Source organism: Bufo gargarizans, chromosome 10, assembly GCF_014858855.1.
Source record: "Bufo gargarizans isolate SCDJY-AF-19 chromosome 10, ASM1485885v1, whole genome shotgun sequence".
Taxonomy (NCBI): Eukaryota; Metazoa; Chordata; class Amphibia; order Anura; family Bufonidae; genus Bufo; species Bufo gargarizans.
This window is the reverse complement of record NC_058089.1, coordinates 113185263-113201702: the sequence shown is the minus strand read 5'-3', so window position 1 is coordinate 113201702 and position 16440 is coordinate 113185263. Positions and strand designations below refer to the sequence as shown.

The following is a 16440-nucleotide window of genomic DNA, read 5'->3' as shown; positions in this document are numbered from 1 at the left end:
TCAATGGAGCTGAGCTGCAATACCGCACACGACTGGTGGACTGCTGAGGCGCTGTTTTTGGAGGAAAAAGAACCATGTCTTTCCTAATCCTGAACCCCTTCAAAGTTCGTTGGTGCAAATTGCGCCAAATTTATTCGATTTGGGAAGATCTGGACTCAGGCTACAGTTTAAACCATTTTAGGCCTTATGGGTAATACATTTGTTAGAATGTAGTTAATCACGTCCGCTCCTGGTAAAAAAGTCACTATTGTTTTCGCAAATATGACGTATGTGACATGGTACGTGTCTTTTATTACTGCAAGATAACAGGTGCAAATGAAGAATCCCCGCCACGTGGTAGATTTTATTCTATCAACTTTTGAACAATCTTCTGTGGTCGGATCCAATCCTACTCTGTGGTCGGGTCGACCACTTTGATCGCCGTCAGCGTCTATCCCTGCACCTGTCAATCATCTGCTTGCCCCTCCCATTACGTTACCAATCACGTCCCGCCCATTTAAGGGTGATTGACTAGGAAGCGAGCCAATAAGGACGCTCAGTCCGCCTATCCGTACTGCGACTGCCTGGCCACACCTTCTTACTGCTTTCCCCGCCTCTAATACGTGATTGATAGTTCTGTCGGCCAATGAGCAGGCGCAGCCGTCGCCATGGTTGCGGGCGGGGAGGATATCCGTTGCTAGGGGGCGGAAGCGGCTGGCGGTGTTGATACTAGAGTGAAGCAGCAGTGGAGGGATGACGAACTGCGGGAGAAGATAAAGCGATTAGGCGAGCGGAGGATAGCAGTGTGACGGAGACGGCCCCGTGACGGGCGGACATGAGATAGCGGAGGTAAGTGTCTGTGTGCGGCGGAGCCACTAGAGCAGGCCTCAGACCTACCAAACCTAGTGCCGCTCCCCAGTCTGGCACGGCTGTCATCAGCGGGCCAATCAGGGGGTTTGTCCCGCCCCCTGTCGGTGCGCCGCATCCAATCACAGTTGGGGCTGGCTGTGATTGACAGTGATAGACACCTCAGCGTCCCAGACAGCAGGTTCATGGCCGAGCAGGTCAATCATAGGAATGTGAGCGGCTGTATACAGCCCCGGTGTGACGTAGTGACCGCTCCTGGAACCTGTATTGTGCTGCAGAGTGTGGGTGGTGTCTATGAAGGGCAGGAGATAAGTGGCTGCCACACACCTCTGCACCGCTTATCTCCCATCAGGTGAAATATGGGACATTTAGGCCTTTCCAATAGTTATAAGGTCTGTTTGTGGTTTTGATTGGAAAAATAGCGCAACTTTTTCCATCAAATGTGACGGAGTCTGCGCCGGAGGCTCTGATGCCGTGTGAACAGAGCCTGAGATTATCGGAGGTTGCTGGAGAATATCTAACAAGTGGTGGGGGTGCTTTGTGCACGCCAGGGGTGCTGCGTTCTACTGAAACCCGCCAGCGATGGCTGGGATCAGAAATGACTCCGATCCTGCCCTTTTATATGGATCTGAGCAGCCATGGAGTCTTGGGTGTCACCTTGGTTTTTAAGGGGTTAATCGATGTGCAATGAGTTCTGCAACTTTCTAATAGACTTTGCTTTTCAGCTTAACCCCATTTGTAAGATCACTGCTTGCTGTCAGCGAGGAGAAGCATTCTGGCTTCCATCCTGAGGCTATACAGAGGTGCTTTGGCTGAGTAGGGTCTGCATCCCTGAGGGGGTGGTCACAGGCTGAGGTTCCTCTGCCTGTTTCATCCGGAGAGGGTTTGTAGAAACCGTCGCGCCCATTGCAGATACAAGAGGGCGGATTTTCAGTCACAGATATTTCTGCAGTGAATCCGCTGCATGTGAATGCACCTTTATGGAGAAGTGTCACCGGTCTGGAATGAGAGCTGCTTGTTATTTAGTGATCCAGCCCTGATGATGACATGAGCAAACCATTATAAACCATTACAAACCAGTATAAACCAGGGTGATGCCTCATCTAGGAAACTGCTCTGCAGGTACAGAGAGGTGGCATTCTTGGGGGACTCGGAGCGATTAGCAGGATGACTATTTAGTGGGGGTGACGGGAGAGAGGGGGGGAGCAGGGGTCACTCAGCGGGGTGACGGTGAGGAGGGGGGGAGGCAGGGTCACTAGCGGGTGACCGGGCAGAGGGGGGTAGAGCAGGGTCCACTAGCAGGGGTGACAGGGAGGAGGGGGGAGCAGGGTCACTGAGGGAAGGGTGGAGCAGGGTCCACTGCGTGTGACGGGAGGAGGGGGGAGCAGGGTCCACTAGGCGGGTGGACGGGAGGAGGGGGGAGCAGGGTCACTAGCGTGTTGACGGAGATGGGGGAGCAGGGTCACTAGCGTTGTGTAACGGGATGAGGGGGAGCAGGGTCACTAGCGGGGTGACGGGAGGAGGGGGGAGCAGGGTCACTAGCGGGGTGACGGTAGGGAGGGGGGAGCAGGGTCACTAGCGGGGTGACGGGAGGAGGGTGGGAGCAGGGTCACTAGCGGGGTGACGGGTGACGGGAGGGGGGGAGCAGGGTCACTAGCGGGGGACGGGAGGAGGGGGGAGCAGGGTCCACTAGGGCTGGGACGGGAGGAGGGGGGAAGCAGGGGTCACTAGCGGGGCGACGGGAGGAGGGGGGAGCAGGGTCACTAGCGGGGTGACGGGAGGAGGGGGGAGCAGGGTCACTAGTGGGGTGACGGGAGGAGGGGGGAGCAGGGTCACTAGTGGGGTGACGGGAGTAGGGGGAGCAGGGTTACTAGCTGGGCGACTGGCTTCCTCTGCTGCTGGACCTGTATAGCTCCGGCGCGTGCCTATACCAACCAATAACAAAGCTCCTTGCTGTAAGGAGTTTTGCTATTGGTTATTTCAGGCACAGGCAGAATCGCTGCGCTGACCGCGCAGTTAACACAGCGCTCACTGCACTGATGAATGTGGGGGAAAAGTCTAGGGCTCCATTCACACGTCCGCAACGTGTTTTGCGGATCTGCAAAACACTGACAGCAACACTGTGCGTTTTGCATTTTGCGGACCGCACATTGCCGGCACTAATAGAAATATGCCTGTTCTTGTCCGCAATTGCGGACAAGAATAGGACATGTTGTTTGTTTTTTGCAGACCCGGAAGTGCGGATCTGCAATTCTGTGTCCGGGCAGCACATTGTGCTGCCTCATAGAAATGAATGGGTCCGCAATTCCGTTCCGCAAAATGAATGAAATTGCGGACGTGGTGTATTGGTACGCCTTAGACTTTTTCCAGGGAGTAAAATGGCCTGAACAAGCGTCTGACTCTTGTACAGGCGTTATTGCGACCTCTGGTTGGGGCAACAATTACTAGTTACACCAGTGAGGCGCAGTATGACCAACACCTCACCAGTAAGTTCCGGGAGACTTCACAGCCTGCGCATGGCTGGTGGCAAGTGCTTCCGTTCTTCAGTTGTCAGACAGGTGGATGCGTATCTATTGCTCGCTGTTATCAGCCATTTCAGGCCGGGGAGAGGATGGCTATTTCCTTGGAATGGGTGAGGAGCAGTGTAGACCCCCGCAGGATCACAGCCGCACTATAGGGGTACAGTCTGAGGCTTTGTCGTGGATTTCACCCTGGGGACCGCGGGTCAATCTCTGCAGCGATTTATTTATTTTTTACGCTTGTTTGGAACAGATTTGTATAAACGTCATCTGGTGTAAAATACTGCGGATTGTTGGCCACAAATCCTTAGCGGAAGGCGTGCAATCACCGCCTGCACATGATGCGGATAAACTGCAGCGTGATGTAGTAGCAGCAAAGTCCACAAGGTTAGACGAATCTCATGTACACTTTGCTTTTTTTTTTTTCCTTGGGTGCAGAAATGAACCTTTTCGTGCAGATTTTGAAATTTGCAGCATGTGAATAATTGCTGCGTTTTTCTTGTGCGGATTTCGCCCTTTAAATGGAAGGGTGAGATCTGTGGAAAATCTGCATCAAATCCGCACAAACACAAAAAATGCACCAGAACTAAGATAAATAGTGCAGATATTTGGATCTCGTGCGGATTTTCTGCAGCCACCCTTAGGCCGCACATGCACTTTATGGCCGAGCTGCAGCATTCTACTGCTGATGGTGTGCGCGTGGCCCCCGAGGCTCGGCCACAGCATGTGCCTGCACCATAATAAGCTGACCCCTCAGGCTTAATGACCCTTCAGAGAAATACATATGGGGGTCCAACTTTCTCAGTGTCTGCTGTCTTTTAACCCCTTCATTTCAGCCCAGCCATGATAAGGGACTCCAGCGAAGGCGGCATTCATTTTATTTCTTTCATTCTAAGAACAGAAAAAAACAGAAATAACATTGGCGTTGGATTACTCACATTTTTATGTGGTGGTAACATATTCTGCGGCGTAGTACAGCGATTGTTATCCGCCCCTGTTCCCATCAGGACTCCCAATTTAAGTTCCCGATCAGTTCCCTTTAAGTAACTGGAGAACCCGGAGGAAACCCACAAAAGCATGGCGAACATACAAAGTCCATGCAAATGTTGTCCTTGGTCAGATGCGAACCCAGAACCCCAGCAGTGCTGACCACTGAGCCCACGTGCTGGATGGACCCATTGACTATCATAGGTTCTGTTGGGTTTCTGTCAGCAAGTGCCAGTATGAACAGTGCCCCGGCCGCCTCTAACCGTATTACATAGGAGAACATGTGACATTTTAATGGTCCGTGATCTAAGCGCACAGCCGGGGTCAGAGACGTGAAGATCCAGTGACGCGGACTGTCTGTGTGCAAGCTGTAGAATTAATGACTGCTGCAAAGTGGCTTCACTTTACTGCAGCGTCTGACACAACCTGTTCTGTAATTTGATAGGTGTGGGTTCAGCTTCTGGTTCTCCCATGAAGGTATGTGAAGGGGCTGGGGAGGTTAACCCTGCGTGATCCAGTAGTGGGGGATTGACCTGTACGGTGGGGTGCAGGTGGTCGGGGGCACATGCAGGAGCATGTCGGGGGTGGGGGGCGAGGCAGGCACTGGGATGACAGGGTCAGACTTTGCTCTGGTTTGCAGACACTTCCTGTCTTCAGAGGGATTTCTCTTGTTGCTGCGTTCCTGACACATGGCCGGCACGCCCCTGTGAGGCAGATGCTTCACCAAATGCTGCTCCAATGTCCTTCATGTTCCTGACACATGGCCGGCACGCCCCTGTGAGGCAGATTCTTCACCAAATGCTGCTCCAACGTCCTGCAATCTGTGATCCCTAAATAGATCAGTGGCAGGATCACCGCCTCACAACGATGGGCTCCCCGAAAAAATACAATCCATGAATCGCCCTATGTCTGCGAAAGTTTGACAACCTTCTATCCCTGCCTCTATCACAAGGGTTGTCGCCCAGCTTTCCGATTATCCTACATCCAGCAGTCGGTCCCTGCGCTCACATACTACAGTGCCGTTCAGGGGAGTAGTGATGACGGACATATTGGAGGAGCCGGGGACTTGTATTTCCAGGGTTTTTACACATTCTGACCTTTGTCCTTCTTTTACGGTGATCCTCCCCAGATAAGGCTGTTTACCAGAGCCCTACCTTTCACCCGATCAGTTAATGTTCTTATGGCCGCTCCTTTCTGATACTGCTCCATGTAAATCTCCCTAAATCACCAGCCAGCAAATGACAATCTGCTGGTGTGAGAGGACCCTTACTCTGGACCTTGTGTGAGGCCAAAACCCTGCGAATGTTCGGTGGCCGCACGGTTCTGAACGCCACCGTTTTACAGGCAAAGTCACGTAGCCGTTGGTCACTGCATGTGGACAGGGTTTTGGCCACACGAAAACATGTCTCTACTTTTACTACCACCCCCAGGTGTTACTTTGGTTCTCTGCTTGCTTTGTAACTACCACTCCTATCATGTCCTGACATTACTGACCTCTGCTTGATTAACTACCACTCTCAGCCTGCTCTGACATTACTCTCCCCTGCTTGCTTCGTAACTACTACCCCTAACATGTCCTGACATTATTCTGATTCTTCGCTTACTTTGTAACTACTATTCCCAGCATGTTCTGACATACAGTTCTCTCTTTGCCTTGTAACCTGTACGGACTCTGTTTGCTTTGTAACTACCACCACCATCAAGTTCTGGCATTAATCTTACTTGCTGCATGCTCTGACATTGCTCTGTTTGCTTCATAACTAGCACTCCCAGCATGCCCTGACACTACTGACTCGCTGATGGCTTTCTAACTACCACTCCCATCATACTCTGTCTGTCTGTATTTACTGTACTCTTTGCACCCCCTTGTGTTTCACTTGATTTGACTTGGCACGAGCCGGTGCCATGTGAGGGGCAGGCACTATTGTGCGGACCACTGATGGCTGTAGAACATGAAGCCTCCTCTGTTTGCAGCATGAAAGTCCCCCTTGACCACACGCCGTTGGTTGTCATGGGGTTAATGTTGAGAATCCGCTCACTATGGATGGTTCAGCTGCGGGCTGGGGTCTCCATGATCTCACCCTCCAGTGTTCAGGATAATGCCGCCATTGTGCGGTGACTGCAACATCTCCCTCTGTGTGGAGGTCCTTTAGGTCAGGGATCAGCAACCTCCGGCACTCAGCTGTTGTGAAACTACAACTCCTAACATGCACACTTGCTTTACTGCTCTCACAGCTGCCATAGAAGTGAATAGCTAGCATGCCGGAGGTTGCTGACCCCTGCAGTAGGCTGCTGTCAGTACGGAGTCCAGTGTGATCCCTGCCCAGACCTGCAGCATGGAGGCCCTGATGGGAGCCTGGCCTTCACATGTCTCTGTTTTTGCATTGCAGTGGCTGAGGTTGAGCCTCAGAAGAGATTAGCATTGCCCGGAGGTGAGATAATGAACCCATTCTGGAGCATGTCATCGGCTTCTGTACGGAAGGTAAGAAACCAGAACCAAAGGATATGCCAGTCCCAGATCCCATGCCACCTCTGCTCTGCCGGTCCTGCTAAAGAAACTTTAAGGTGGCGTCCGCTTTAGAAAACCCATTTCCGTACACCATATTGGGTGTAGTCTGAGTTATTAGAGGGGGGTCCTCTGAGGTCCACATCTCCTGGGTGGAGAGCAGTTACAAAGAGCGTCTCTTGCTCTGGTGGACCTGTCCTGTCTATTGATTTTGAATGGGTAGTGTGTAATTCTTCAATTATCCTGTGGTGGCGCCGCAGGGAAATTGAATAGTTAGGCCGGCAATGCCTGTTGGTTGACCGCGCTCTCCCAATTTCTCCCATACACATGCATACTGGGCTCGGCTGAGCATGCATATGTTCTAAACTGAGATATAGGAATAATCTGACGGCAGATAGTAAAAGAATCGAGCCTGTTAAATGCGACTGTCCGATCCCTGACATCTGTCATTGGGGAGAGGCCGAGGGCCTTCATACACGTTAGATCAAGGGGCAGCAACCGCTTGCATGTCAGCCGTTGTGAAGTGACAGTTGTCGGAGTGAAATAAGGTTTCATGGTGGGAATTGTAGTTTCAGAACAGCTGCAGGTTACGGGCCCCTGCATTAGATGGTTGGCAGGTATACATGCAATGTGTGTGGCCAGTTTGCCCACAGATTACAGCTGATCCCCGGGGGTCCTAGCAGGGGGCACTTTGTGGTGATGTGTTGTCAAGGGACCCTTCCAACAAGTAGGTATTGTCCAAAGTGGAGAATCTCCTGAAGAGGGATGTGTAACCAGCAGAAGGGTTTTCAGCCTTTGTGTGAGCAAGAATGTTTCCATTCACAGCTGTCAAGCTGCGGTACTGAACATGGAGTGGATTTTTACTCTTGTACAATATCTTTTATTTACATGGGACTGGAGATCCCCTTTAGTTTATATGCTGATCCTCCAGATTGCTGTCGCAGGTTTGGGAACTGGGTGTTGATGGCCGATGAATAATGTGATTTAATTATTTATTTATTTTTTCACTTCCAGAAACTGGACAATGAGGAGAAGATTGTAACGGGCGACCAGAAAATCAGCCCCCCTCGCTCCTCCTCCAGCAAGAAGCAGCTTCCCTCCATACCGAAGAATGCAGTCCCCATCACCAAACCCATCTCTCCGGCCCCTGCGGTGCAGTCCACTAATGGCACCCATGCGTCCTACGGGCCGTTCTACCTCGAGTATTCCCTACTGGCAGAGTTGTACGTATTGGCGTCTGTGTTTCTTCACGTGTTCTGTGACGTCTCTCGCTTTCATAGTGTGTAACGTCTGCAGGTGATGGGTAAATTCCCCCTCAGAAATGCACATCCCGGACTCGGCTGAGCGGCCATGTTTATTTCAGGAGGGAACAAGCTGGAGACCTGGTGGTGTCTCTCAGGGGCGAGAAACCTGTCTAAAATGGCTGCAAGAGTGCAGTAGAGTTGTGTCTATGGCCTTTCCACGATCACTATATTTGCTTTCTGTGGGTTACTTGTACGTTTCCATATTCCCGATTGTCATTCTGATTTTTTAACTTATCGTGCAGATTTTTTTTTTTTTTTTTTCTGACAAATGTCCCTTTTTTCCTTCTTCTCTTCCACAGTACTCTGGTTGTGAAGCAGAAGCTTCCGGGTGTCTACGTGCAGCCGTCGTATCGCTCTGCTCTAAGTAAGAAGCTTACAGTCTATTACAGGGATGCCCAACCTGCAGCTCTCCAGCTGTTGCAAAACTACAACTCCCAGCATGCCCACACTGCCTGCAGCTATCAGCCTACAGCAGGGCATGGTGGGAATTGTAGTTTTACAACAGCTAGGGAGCCACAGGTTGGCCATCCCTGGTGTATTATGTATGGCCAGTGGGGCGGTGACTACACCTGTCCTGTACCAGTAGTGGTGACCAGAGACGTCCCGTCCCGTACAGACGTCCCATACAAAAAACCTCCATTTTTTTTCTGCTTCTTTGCCAGGAAATTGGAGGCTCCCACTGCCACAGATGTGAGCCTAGTCTAAGCAAGACCTGTGTATGATCAGTGTCTGGACGTGCCATGGGTGGTGTTTGGTATTGCAGCTCGGCTCCATTGTAGTCAATAGGGCAGAGCAGCAGTACCACACACGACCTCCACCTGCCATGATGGGCAGTAATCTAATCTCTAGTCACATCCTCTCAATGATGCTCCTGAGGTCCTGAATTCTGCTCTCCTCTCCCAATGACCGTCCTTTTATTTGCAGTGTGGTTTGGTGTGATCTTCATCAGACATGGCCTCTACCAGGACGGCGTTTTTAAATTCACAGTGTACATCCCTGACAACTATCCCGACGGGGAGTGTCCGGTCAGTGTTTCCTAGAGATGTCGCTGGGTATTTGTGGCGCTGAAGTGTCGCCCCTTAGCTGACGTCTTTGTTCTGTATTTCAGCGCCTTGTCTTTGACATCCCCGTCTTCCACCCTCTCGTGGATCCCATCTCCGGCGAACTGGATGTAAAAAGAGCGTTTGCAAAGTGGAGGTGAGTTTATCGGATTACCTATAGAAGGGATTGTGAAATCTGCAGTGTGAGTCACCGACCAAAGCAGTGCCAGAGTCTCCCAATTCGCCACTCAGCAGACGATATAGCTTTTTTTTTTTTTTTTTTTTTTTTTTGGTGCTCTTATGGCAAATCTGCATGTTCAATCTTTCTGTTTTGTAGGAGAAACCACAACCATGTATGGCAGGTGCTCATGTACGCCAGGCGGATCTTCTACAAGATAGACACGAGCAGCCCTTTGAACCCAGAAGCTGCAGTGCTGTGAGTGATGTGTTTAGGTTTAATATAAGAAATGTGGTTTATGTTGCTGTGACTTTAGGGAAATGTGTTATTTTTTTATTTTTATTTTTTTGTTAGATATGACAAAGATGTTCAGCTGTTTAAGAGCAAAGTGGTAGACAGTGTTAAACTATGCAACAGCCACTTATTCGACCAGCCGAAAATAGAAGATCCCTATGCAATTATGTAAGTGACCTGAAAATTACATTTTTGTCCTCCTACAGGGACAAAACTGAATCCTTTAGTTCTGTATTTGTCCATATATCACTCAATCACTCGTGTTTTATCCATATTGGATTTTTTTTTTTAATTTTATTTTTTTTTTTAACCCCCTTGCTACTAGGACCATACATGTACTGTGCTGGAGCAATGGGCAAACATGGCGCCCGCTCAGCAGAGACCTGTGGCTAATGACTTCAACTGGCAATAATGCCAATCGTGGTTATTAAAGCCTTTTAGATGCTGTGATCACGGCATCTAAAGGGTGAAAAACCTGGAAGCTCGTGCTTCTGGGCTTCTTATTGGCATCCTCTGAAGCCAATGAGGATGTCTGTAATTGATTTCAATGCGCTGGGTCTCTCTGAAGAAACCCAGGGTATTAAAGCTGCAATTCATATTTTGGCCAGCAGGTGGACAACATGAGAAATGAGCAATTCTGCTCTCTTCATGGATTTATAAGAACCATAAGGCCTCTTTCACACGGGCGTCAGTTTTTTTGCCCGGATAAGAGGCGGGTGCGTTGCGGGAAAATGCGCGATTTTTTTTATTTTTTTTTCCACGCGAGTGCAAAACATTGTCATGCGTTTTGCACTCGCGTGAGAAAAATCGCGCATGTTTGGTACCCAAACCCGAACTTGTTCACAGAAGTTCGGGCTTGGGATTGATGTTCTGAAGATTGTATTATTTTCACTTATAACATGGTTATAAGGGAAAATAATAGCATTCTGAATACAGAATGCATAGTATAATAGTGCTGGAAGGGTTAAAAAAATAAATAAAAAAAAGTTAACTCACCTTCTCCTCTTGATTGCGTAGTTCCCGGTCTCTTTACTTCTTGAATGGGCTGTGGGGTGGGCTAAATGACCTGTGGTGATGTCAGATCACATGCTCCAATCACATGGTCCATCACCGTGGTGATGGAGCATGTGATCTGACGTCACCACAGGTCCTTTAGCCCACCCCACAGCCCATTCAAGAAGTAAAGAGACCGGGAACTACGCGATCAAGAGGAGAAGGTGAGTTAACTTTTTTTTATTTATTTTTTTTAACCCTTCCAGCACTATTATACTATGCATTCTGTATTCAGAATGCTATTATTTTCCCTTATAACCATGTTATAAGTGAAAATAATACAGTGTATAGACTGTCTCCTAGCAACCATGCGTGAAAATCGCATAGCGGATGCTATGCGATTTTCGAGAACCCCATTCACTTCTATGGGGCCTGCGTCGCGTGAAAATCGCACAATATAGAGCATGCTGCGATTTTTCACTCAATGCACAAGTGATGCGTGAAAATCAACGCTCATGTGCACAGCCCCATAGAAATGAATGGGTCCGGATTCAGTGCGGGTGCAATACGTTCACCGCACGCATCGCACCCGCACGGAAAACTCGCCCGTGTGAAAGGGGCCTAAGGGTTCAAAATATAAAAATTGAAATCACTCCTTTTCTCCCCCCCCCCCCTTTCCGTAGAATAAATATAAATGCATAAATAACAAAAAATCTTAACCTCCTCATAGACACCACCGCATCTGAAACTGCCCGTACATTTAAAATATATAAAAATATTTTTAATACGGTGAATGGCCTGGTGGAAAAAAATGGTCAAAATGGCCGATTCACCATTTTTTTTTTCATTGCTTCTTACCCCCCAAAATATTATGTGATCAAAAAATCACACACTCCAAAATGGTATCAATAAAAACTACATATTGTCCTGCAAATAAAATTAGCCCCCACACAGCTCAGTAGATATAACTATAAAAAAGTTATGGGGGTCAGAGCAATAGCTTATTTTTATTTTTTTCAATTCCACCCCACTTGGAATTTTCCCCCCACTTTATTGTATGCCATATTAAAAGGTGGCATAAGTAAGTATAACTAGTTCCGTAAAAAATAAGCCCTCATATGGATATATGAACAGAAAAAATAAATAAAAAAATTGAAAACAAAAAAAAAACCTCTGGTATCATAAGGGTTAAACATAAATGAGCCCTAACAGAGGATTCACATTGGGTGTTGCATTTTGGATGCGGCATTGCCACGGACTTGCGTCTGCGGGAAATAAAACGGATGCAACCCAAAATAAAGTTTGCTTGACTTGCTGTTATCCCTGCACAATGAAGGGCATGTCTGTAAATATAAAGAACATTGCAGCAAAGCCCATAGCTGTAGTAAGAAAAGATGAATACACTTGGTGGGCTCCTCCAATGAGTTCCATCATAAATGACCAAAAAGTTGTGCTCCGCCTCGTCCACTTTAACTGACTCCAATGTTGGGATAAGTGGAACAGGTGCTTCATATATTGTATATGGAGCTCTGTATGAAAACCCCCCTATTTGTGGTTGCTGGAAAAAAATCTTACTGAGCCCCCCCTAGAGGCAGCTACTGGTAAATGCAGTAGATTTATATTTGAAACAGAACAGGTTAAGTGCCAGGCCCCATAGTAGTCATGTTGTCAGAAAATGAATGTATGGTTCACTTTTGCTGCTTAATTTTTGTTTTTCCCTTTTTAACTATACACATATATATTTTTTGACCTTTTCACAGGTTTTCCCCCTGGAATCCTGCACTACACGATGAAGCCAGAGAAAAAATGTTGGCACAAAAAGTATGACTTTAATATAATGGTTCCTTCCAGCAGTATCTGCACACGACTTTTTCCTTGTTCTGTATTATTGGGGGCGGGCGGGCGGCTATAACATTGGGGTGATTGACCCATTCTGTAGTAGTATATCCCAGGCAGGCTACTATCTTGGGCTGTGTCCCATGTTTAATGTATACACATGACATATACATATGTGTATATGTTAAACGTGGGACAAAAAAAGTAGTGTGAAATCTGAAGGAGTAAAATGCGCCATAAAGGCAAATCTACGATTCCACTGGGGCTGGGAATCTTAGAAATGTCTTAGACCAACCTATAAGACAAAACTCACATATAATGTATAGATTACACTGGGGTCTAGTATAATATACTGAGCCAACCCCAAAAAACAGAAATGTCCACTCGGCGAACAGAGCAGTGTACAAGAAACTTGACAGTTACACTCCATTTTTCAATTTTGGCTGTGACTTCTCCTTCTGCCGATGGTCACATGACCAGAAAGGTGCAGCGTTTACGATTGCAGCAAAACGGCCTCCAAATCACGCGATCCTCGCCCCTTAACTAGAACGTGCAGGATATAGTGCACCTACAATGTAGAAAAGAGCAAGCGAATGACCGGAGTGCCTTATCTAATAGATAGCCAGAGGGGAGATCACATGATCGGCGGACAGAACGTCCTACCGTAGAGCCGCAAATGCTGCACTGTTTTGGTCACATGACAATCGGCAGAAGGAGGAGTCACAGCCAAAGATGAGAACGGGGTGTAATCGGTAAGTCTCTGCTGTAATGCTCTGTCTTTTTAAACCCCTTTTAATAAATTGTATCGGAATCTGTTACAGAAGATTTAGAGGCCTAATCATGGTATAATGGAAAGCCTGTGGTGTAGACCTCGGGATGTAAACGAGAATGACAGCAAGCAGGGATTTTGAAAACTGAGGGAGGGTATATAGCGTTAAGCTATGCCAGAGAGTAACAACCGCCAATAATTGAACAAAATCCAAAACGGTGTGTGGAAACCTATAAAAAAAAAAAACTCCTAAATAATTAGAGGCACACAAAGGGCATTACAAGAATACATCTTTATTAAATCATCCAAAAAGAAGCGCGCCTGCGCCGCGTACGTCGGGCACTGGGTCGTATAGTTCTGTTTCGATTGCTTGCCCTGCTATGGCTTCAGGACTGCTGCATGTTTTTCAGTGGTAGATTGGTGACTATATGGTGTGTTCTTGCACCAGGCGTATCTCCCACTTGGGATTTATGATAATTCCATTATTGGAATGTCGGCTTCATATCTCCCATTGAACACGTGTTATAACATATGACAACCTCATGGTATTTATATACGGATTGCATATTAGCGGTGTGGCCTCGGTTGTTGTTTAGTTGGTGGATCGGGGGGTTACTTTCTATGTACGGCTCATTCAGCCTGTTGGTATATACTGTATTTGGAACCCCGTGTTATTTACAGCCACCATTGGGGGCAGCATATTTACCTTATTGGCTCCAGTTTATGTGGGGAGGGCTTTCTTCCATTTCATAGCACTTTTCACAAGGTTTTATCATTATTGATCATGTATATGCCAGAGAGTGTCTGACCTCTTGGGTTCCCACTGATCCTGTGAATCAAGGGGCCACAGGACTGATGTGCTTCCCCTTAAAGAGTTAGAGTCCTAAGAAAACTTTTGAGATTTTATAGAAACATAACACAATTTCTCATGGGTGGGCATCTGAGTGCTGGAACCCCCAGCGATCGTTAGGAGAGAGAAGTGCTGTCATATCGCGCTCACTGCAGGAGACTGAATCAAGACGCACCCATAGACTTTCTGTTGCATTCATCTCCTGCAGCGAGGAGAGAGCATGTGATATGTGAGCGCTTCTCTCTCTGCGTTCTAGCGCTCAGTGGGGGTCTCAGCGCGCAGACTCCAACCGATCGAAACGTTTGTCTGCATGACCGCATGCACCTGGCTGTGCAGGGTACTGCAGCGCAGTTCTGTGCAAGTGAATGGAGTCGGCTGCATTTTCCCTGCAAACAGTGCATGTCAAATCATTCATAGGGTTTGGGGCCTCAGAATCAGACCCCCACCATAAATTGATGGCCTAGCCTGGCGACAAACCATCCATTCACGAGCTGGGAATACCCCTTTAGTTTTAATGGTTTTTATGTTGGTAAAGCTTAAAGGGGTTATCCAACCCCCATAATGCCCAGGCCCCTCACACTGATTGTACTTGCATCGCTCCCCGGCACCTGCGTCGCTTCTGATACCCGAACTGCCGCTGCTTCATCTCCCTGTCAAAACGTCTGGCAACAGGGGGAGGTACAGCAACGGTCGTGCGGGCATCAGAAGCGAGGCACGTACGATCTGTGTGAGGGGCCTGGGCATTTGGAGGGGCATTATAGGAGTTGGATAACCCCTTTAATTTTATAATCGGTTGGTTGGATAATCTGTCCCAACGCACACTCTCCTGACTCCCCATGTACATGGACGCTGGGCTGAGAGTGCATGTAGTCTTATTAGGGACAGGAGTGTAGAGAGGGACTGGTGGGAGAGTCCTACATCAGATGGTTGTGTGACATGCATCTAATGTGGATGAGCAGCTTGAGAATCTTGCTCCGATACCAGATGCTTGTGGTGACGCCGCTTATCTCGCCGCAGCCCCCTGACCATGACTGTTGTTCAGCTGCATTTCTCTTGTTTTCTGTTTAGAGGAAATCTGAGGAGCAGAATAAAAGCCTCCATGCTACTGGTCTGTCCTGGGTGAAGCCCGGATCTGTCCTTCCGTTCAGTAAAGAGGAGAACACTCTGCAGACCTAACGCCGGCTGCTCTCAAAGCGGAAAAGGGGGCGACCAGTGGACTCCAGCTCTTAACGATGGCTTTGACTATATGGAAGAAGACGGGGTCTGTCTTACTTTCCTCCATTAAAGAGCAGGCTTTCAGTTTTTACCTTGCGGATCTCCAACCAGGATTTTAACCTCATCTGGAACCGATGTGTTTCATATCAATTTTATTTTTAATCCCTGCGCTCCTGGATGGCGGAGGAGAAGCTGAATGTTAGCAGAAGGGTGGGGTCTGCATTTGCGGGATCCTGCTGAGCCCCCCAGGAATTGCATGCACGCTTCGGCTTCTTTCTGCAGAGCTTTTTGGCAATGAGCGAGATGTTTGCCCCTTTATTGGATGCACCTGCGGGATTGGATAGGGGTTGTGATGAACTAGACACTACATATATCTGACGTCTGTAGGATAATGGTTTTAATAATGCCTTTCTTTTGTCGTGTAAATACAGTTAGAATATTAAAATTGTAAATACCATGTTTGATAACTCCACATCTAGCACTTTTTTTTTTTTTGTGAAGGGGGGAGGTTTGGAAATTGACGTCTTACAGAGCACCCGGGGACGGACATGTTTGTGAGCGGAACCAAGGTCTGCACTGTTGTAGCGAGTGATCAGCTGCTGGCTCCACCCACAAAATGGCTGCTCCCAGTGTGCATGGATTAATGGGTTGCTTTATTGGGTGAAGGGGTACACGGCAGTACCTGTCACACAAGCACACATCAGTCCTGGTGAGAGGAATAGGGAATGTTATATTTTTATTTTTTCCTTTTAATCACTTGTGTTTTATGTTCATTCAATAAACGGAAACATTTGTTGCCATTGCTGCTTGATACAGAGACTAATGTGTGTTCTGCTCGTGGCAGGGAAGGGTTAACCTCCGATTTTTAATAATTATTTCTCTTGCTTTTTGTATCCTGTTAGGACTATTTGTAGGAGCAGACGCCAGGGAATGTAACCTCAGATTCTTTTATCTACAGACTTGTGCTGCAAACTTTTTAACCATTAGAAAGCAGGTAACGTGATGTGCACAGCGACAGACGGGTGTAGTCACCAAATCTCCTTAATAAATCCTAATGGCACAATAAAATCTACTCTTAAAGGGTTTGTCCACCTTCACAACCA

General features: G+C 47.9%; 1 protein-coding gene across 1 annotated transcript; it reads left to right on the top strand.

Moving 5' to 3' along the window:
* Positions 1-664: 664 nt before the first annotated feature.
* Positions 665-16148, top strand: LOC122920901 (AKT-interacting protein homolog A). Its single transcript, XM_044270719.1, has 10 exons — positions 665-828; positions 6743-6834; positions 7873-8081; positions 8462-8526; positions 9087-9187; positions 9271-9359; positions 9540-9638; positions 9735-9842; positions 12428-12488; positions 15191-16148. The coding sequence occupies exons 2-10, from the start codon at positions 6793-6795 to the stop codon at positions 15296-15298; spliced, it is 882 nt and encodes a 293-aa protein (XP_044126654.1). The 5' UTR covers positions 665-828; positions 6743-6792; the 3' UTR covers positions 15299-16148.
* The last annotated feature ends 292 nt before the right edge of the window (positions 16149-16440 follow it).

What these genes read in the sequence shown, in the direction of transcription:
- LOC122920901 (XM_044270719.1), top strand. Translation starts at nt 6,793, where the DNA reads ATGAACCCATTCTGGAGCATGTCATCGGCTTCTGTACGGAAG. An exon ending in CATCGGCTTCTGTACGGAAG is followed by an intron (nt 6,835 to 7,872) that starts GTAAGAAACCAG and finishes TTTCACTTCCAG; the next exon opens with AAACTGGACAATGAGGAGAA. An exon ending in ATCCCGACGGGGAGTGTCCG is followed by an intron (nt 9,188 to 9,270) that starts GTCAGTGTTTCC and finishes TCTGTATTTCAG; the next exon opens with CGCCTTGTCTTTGACATCCC.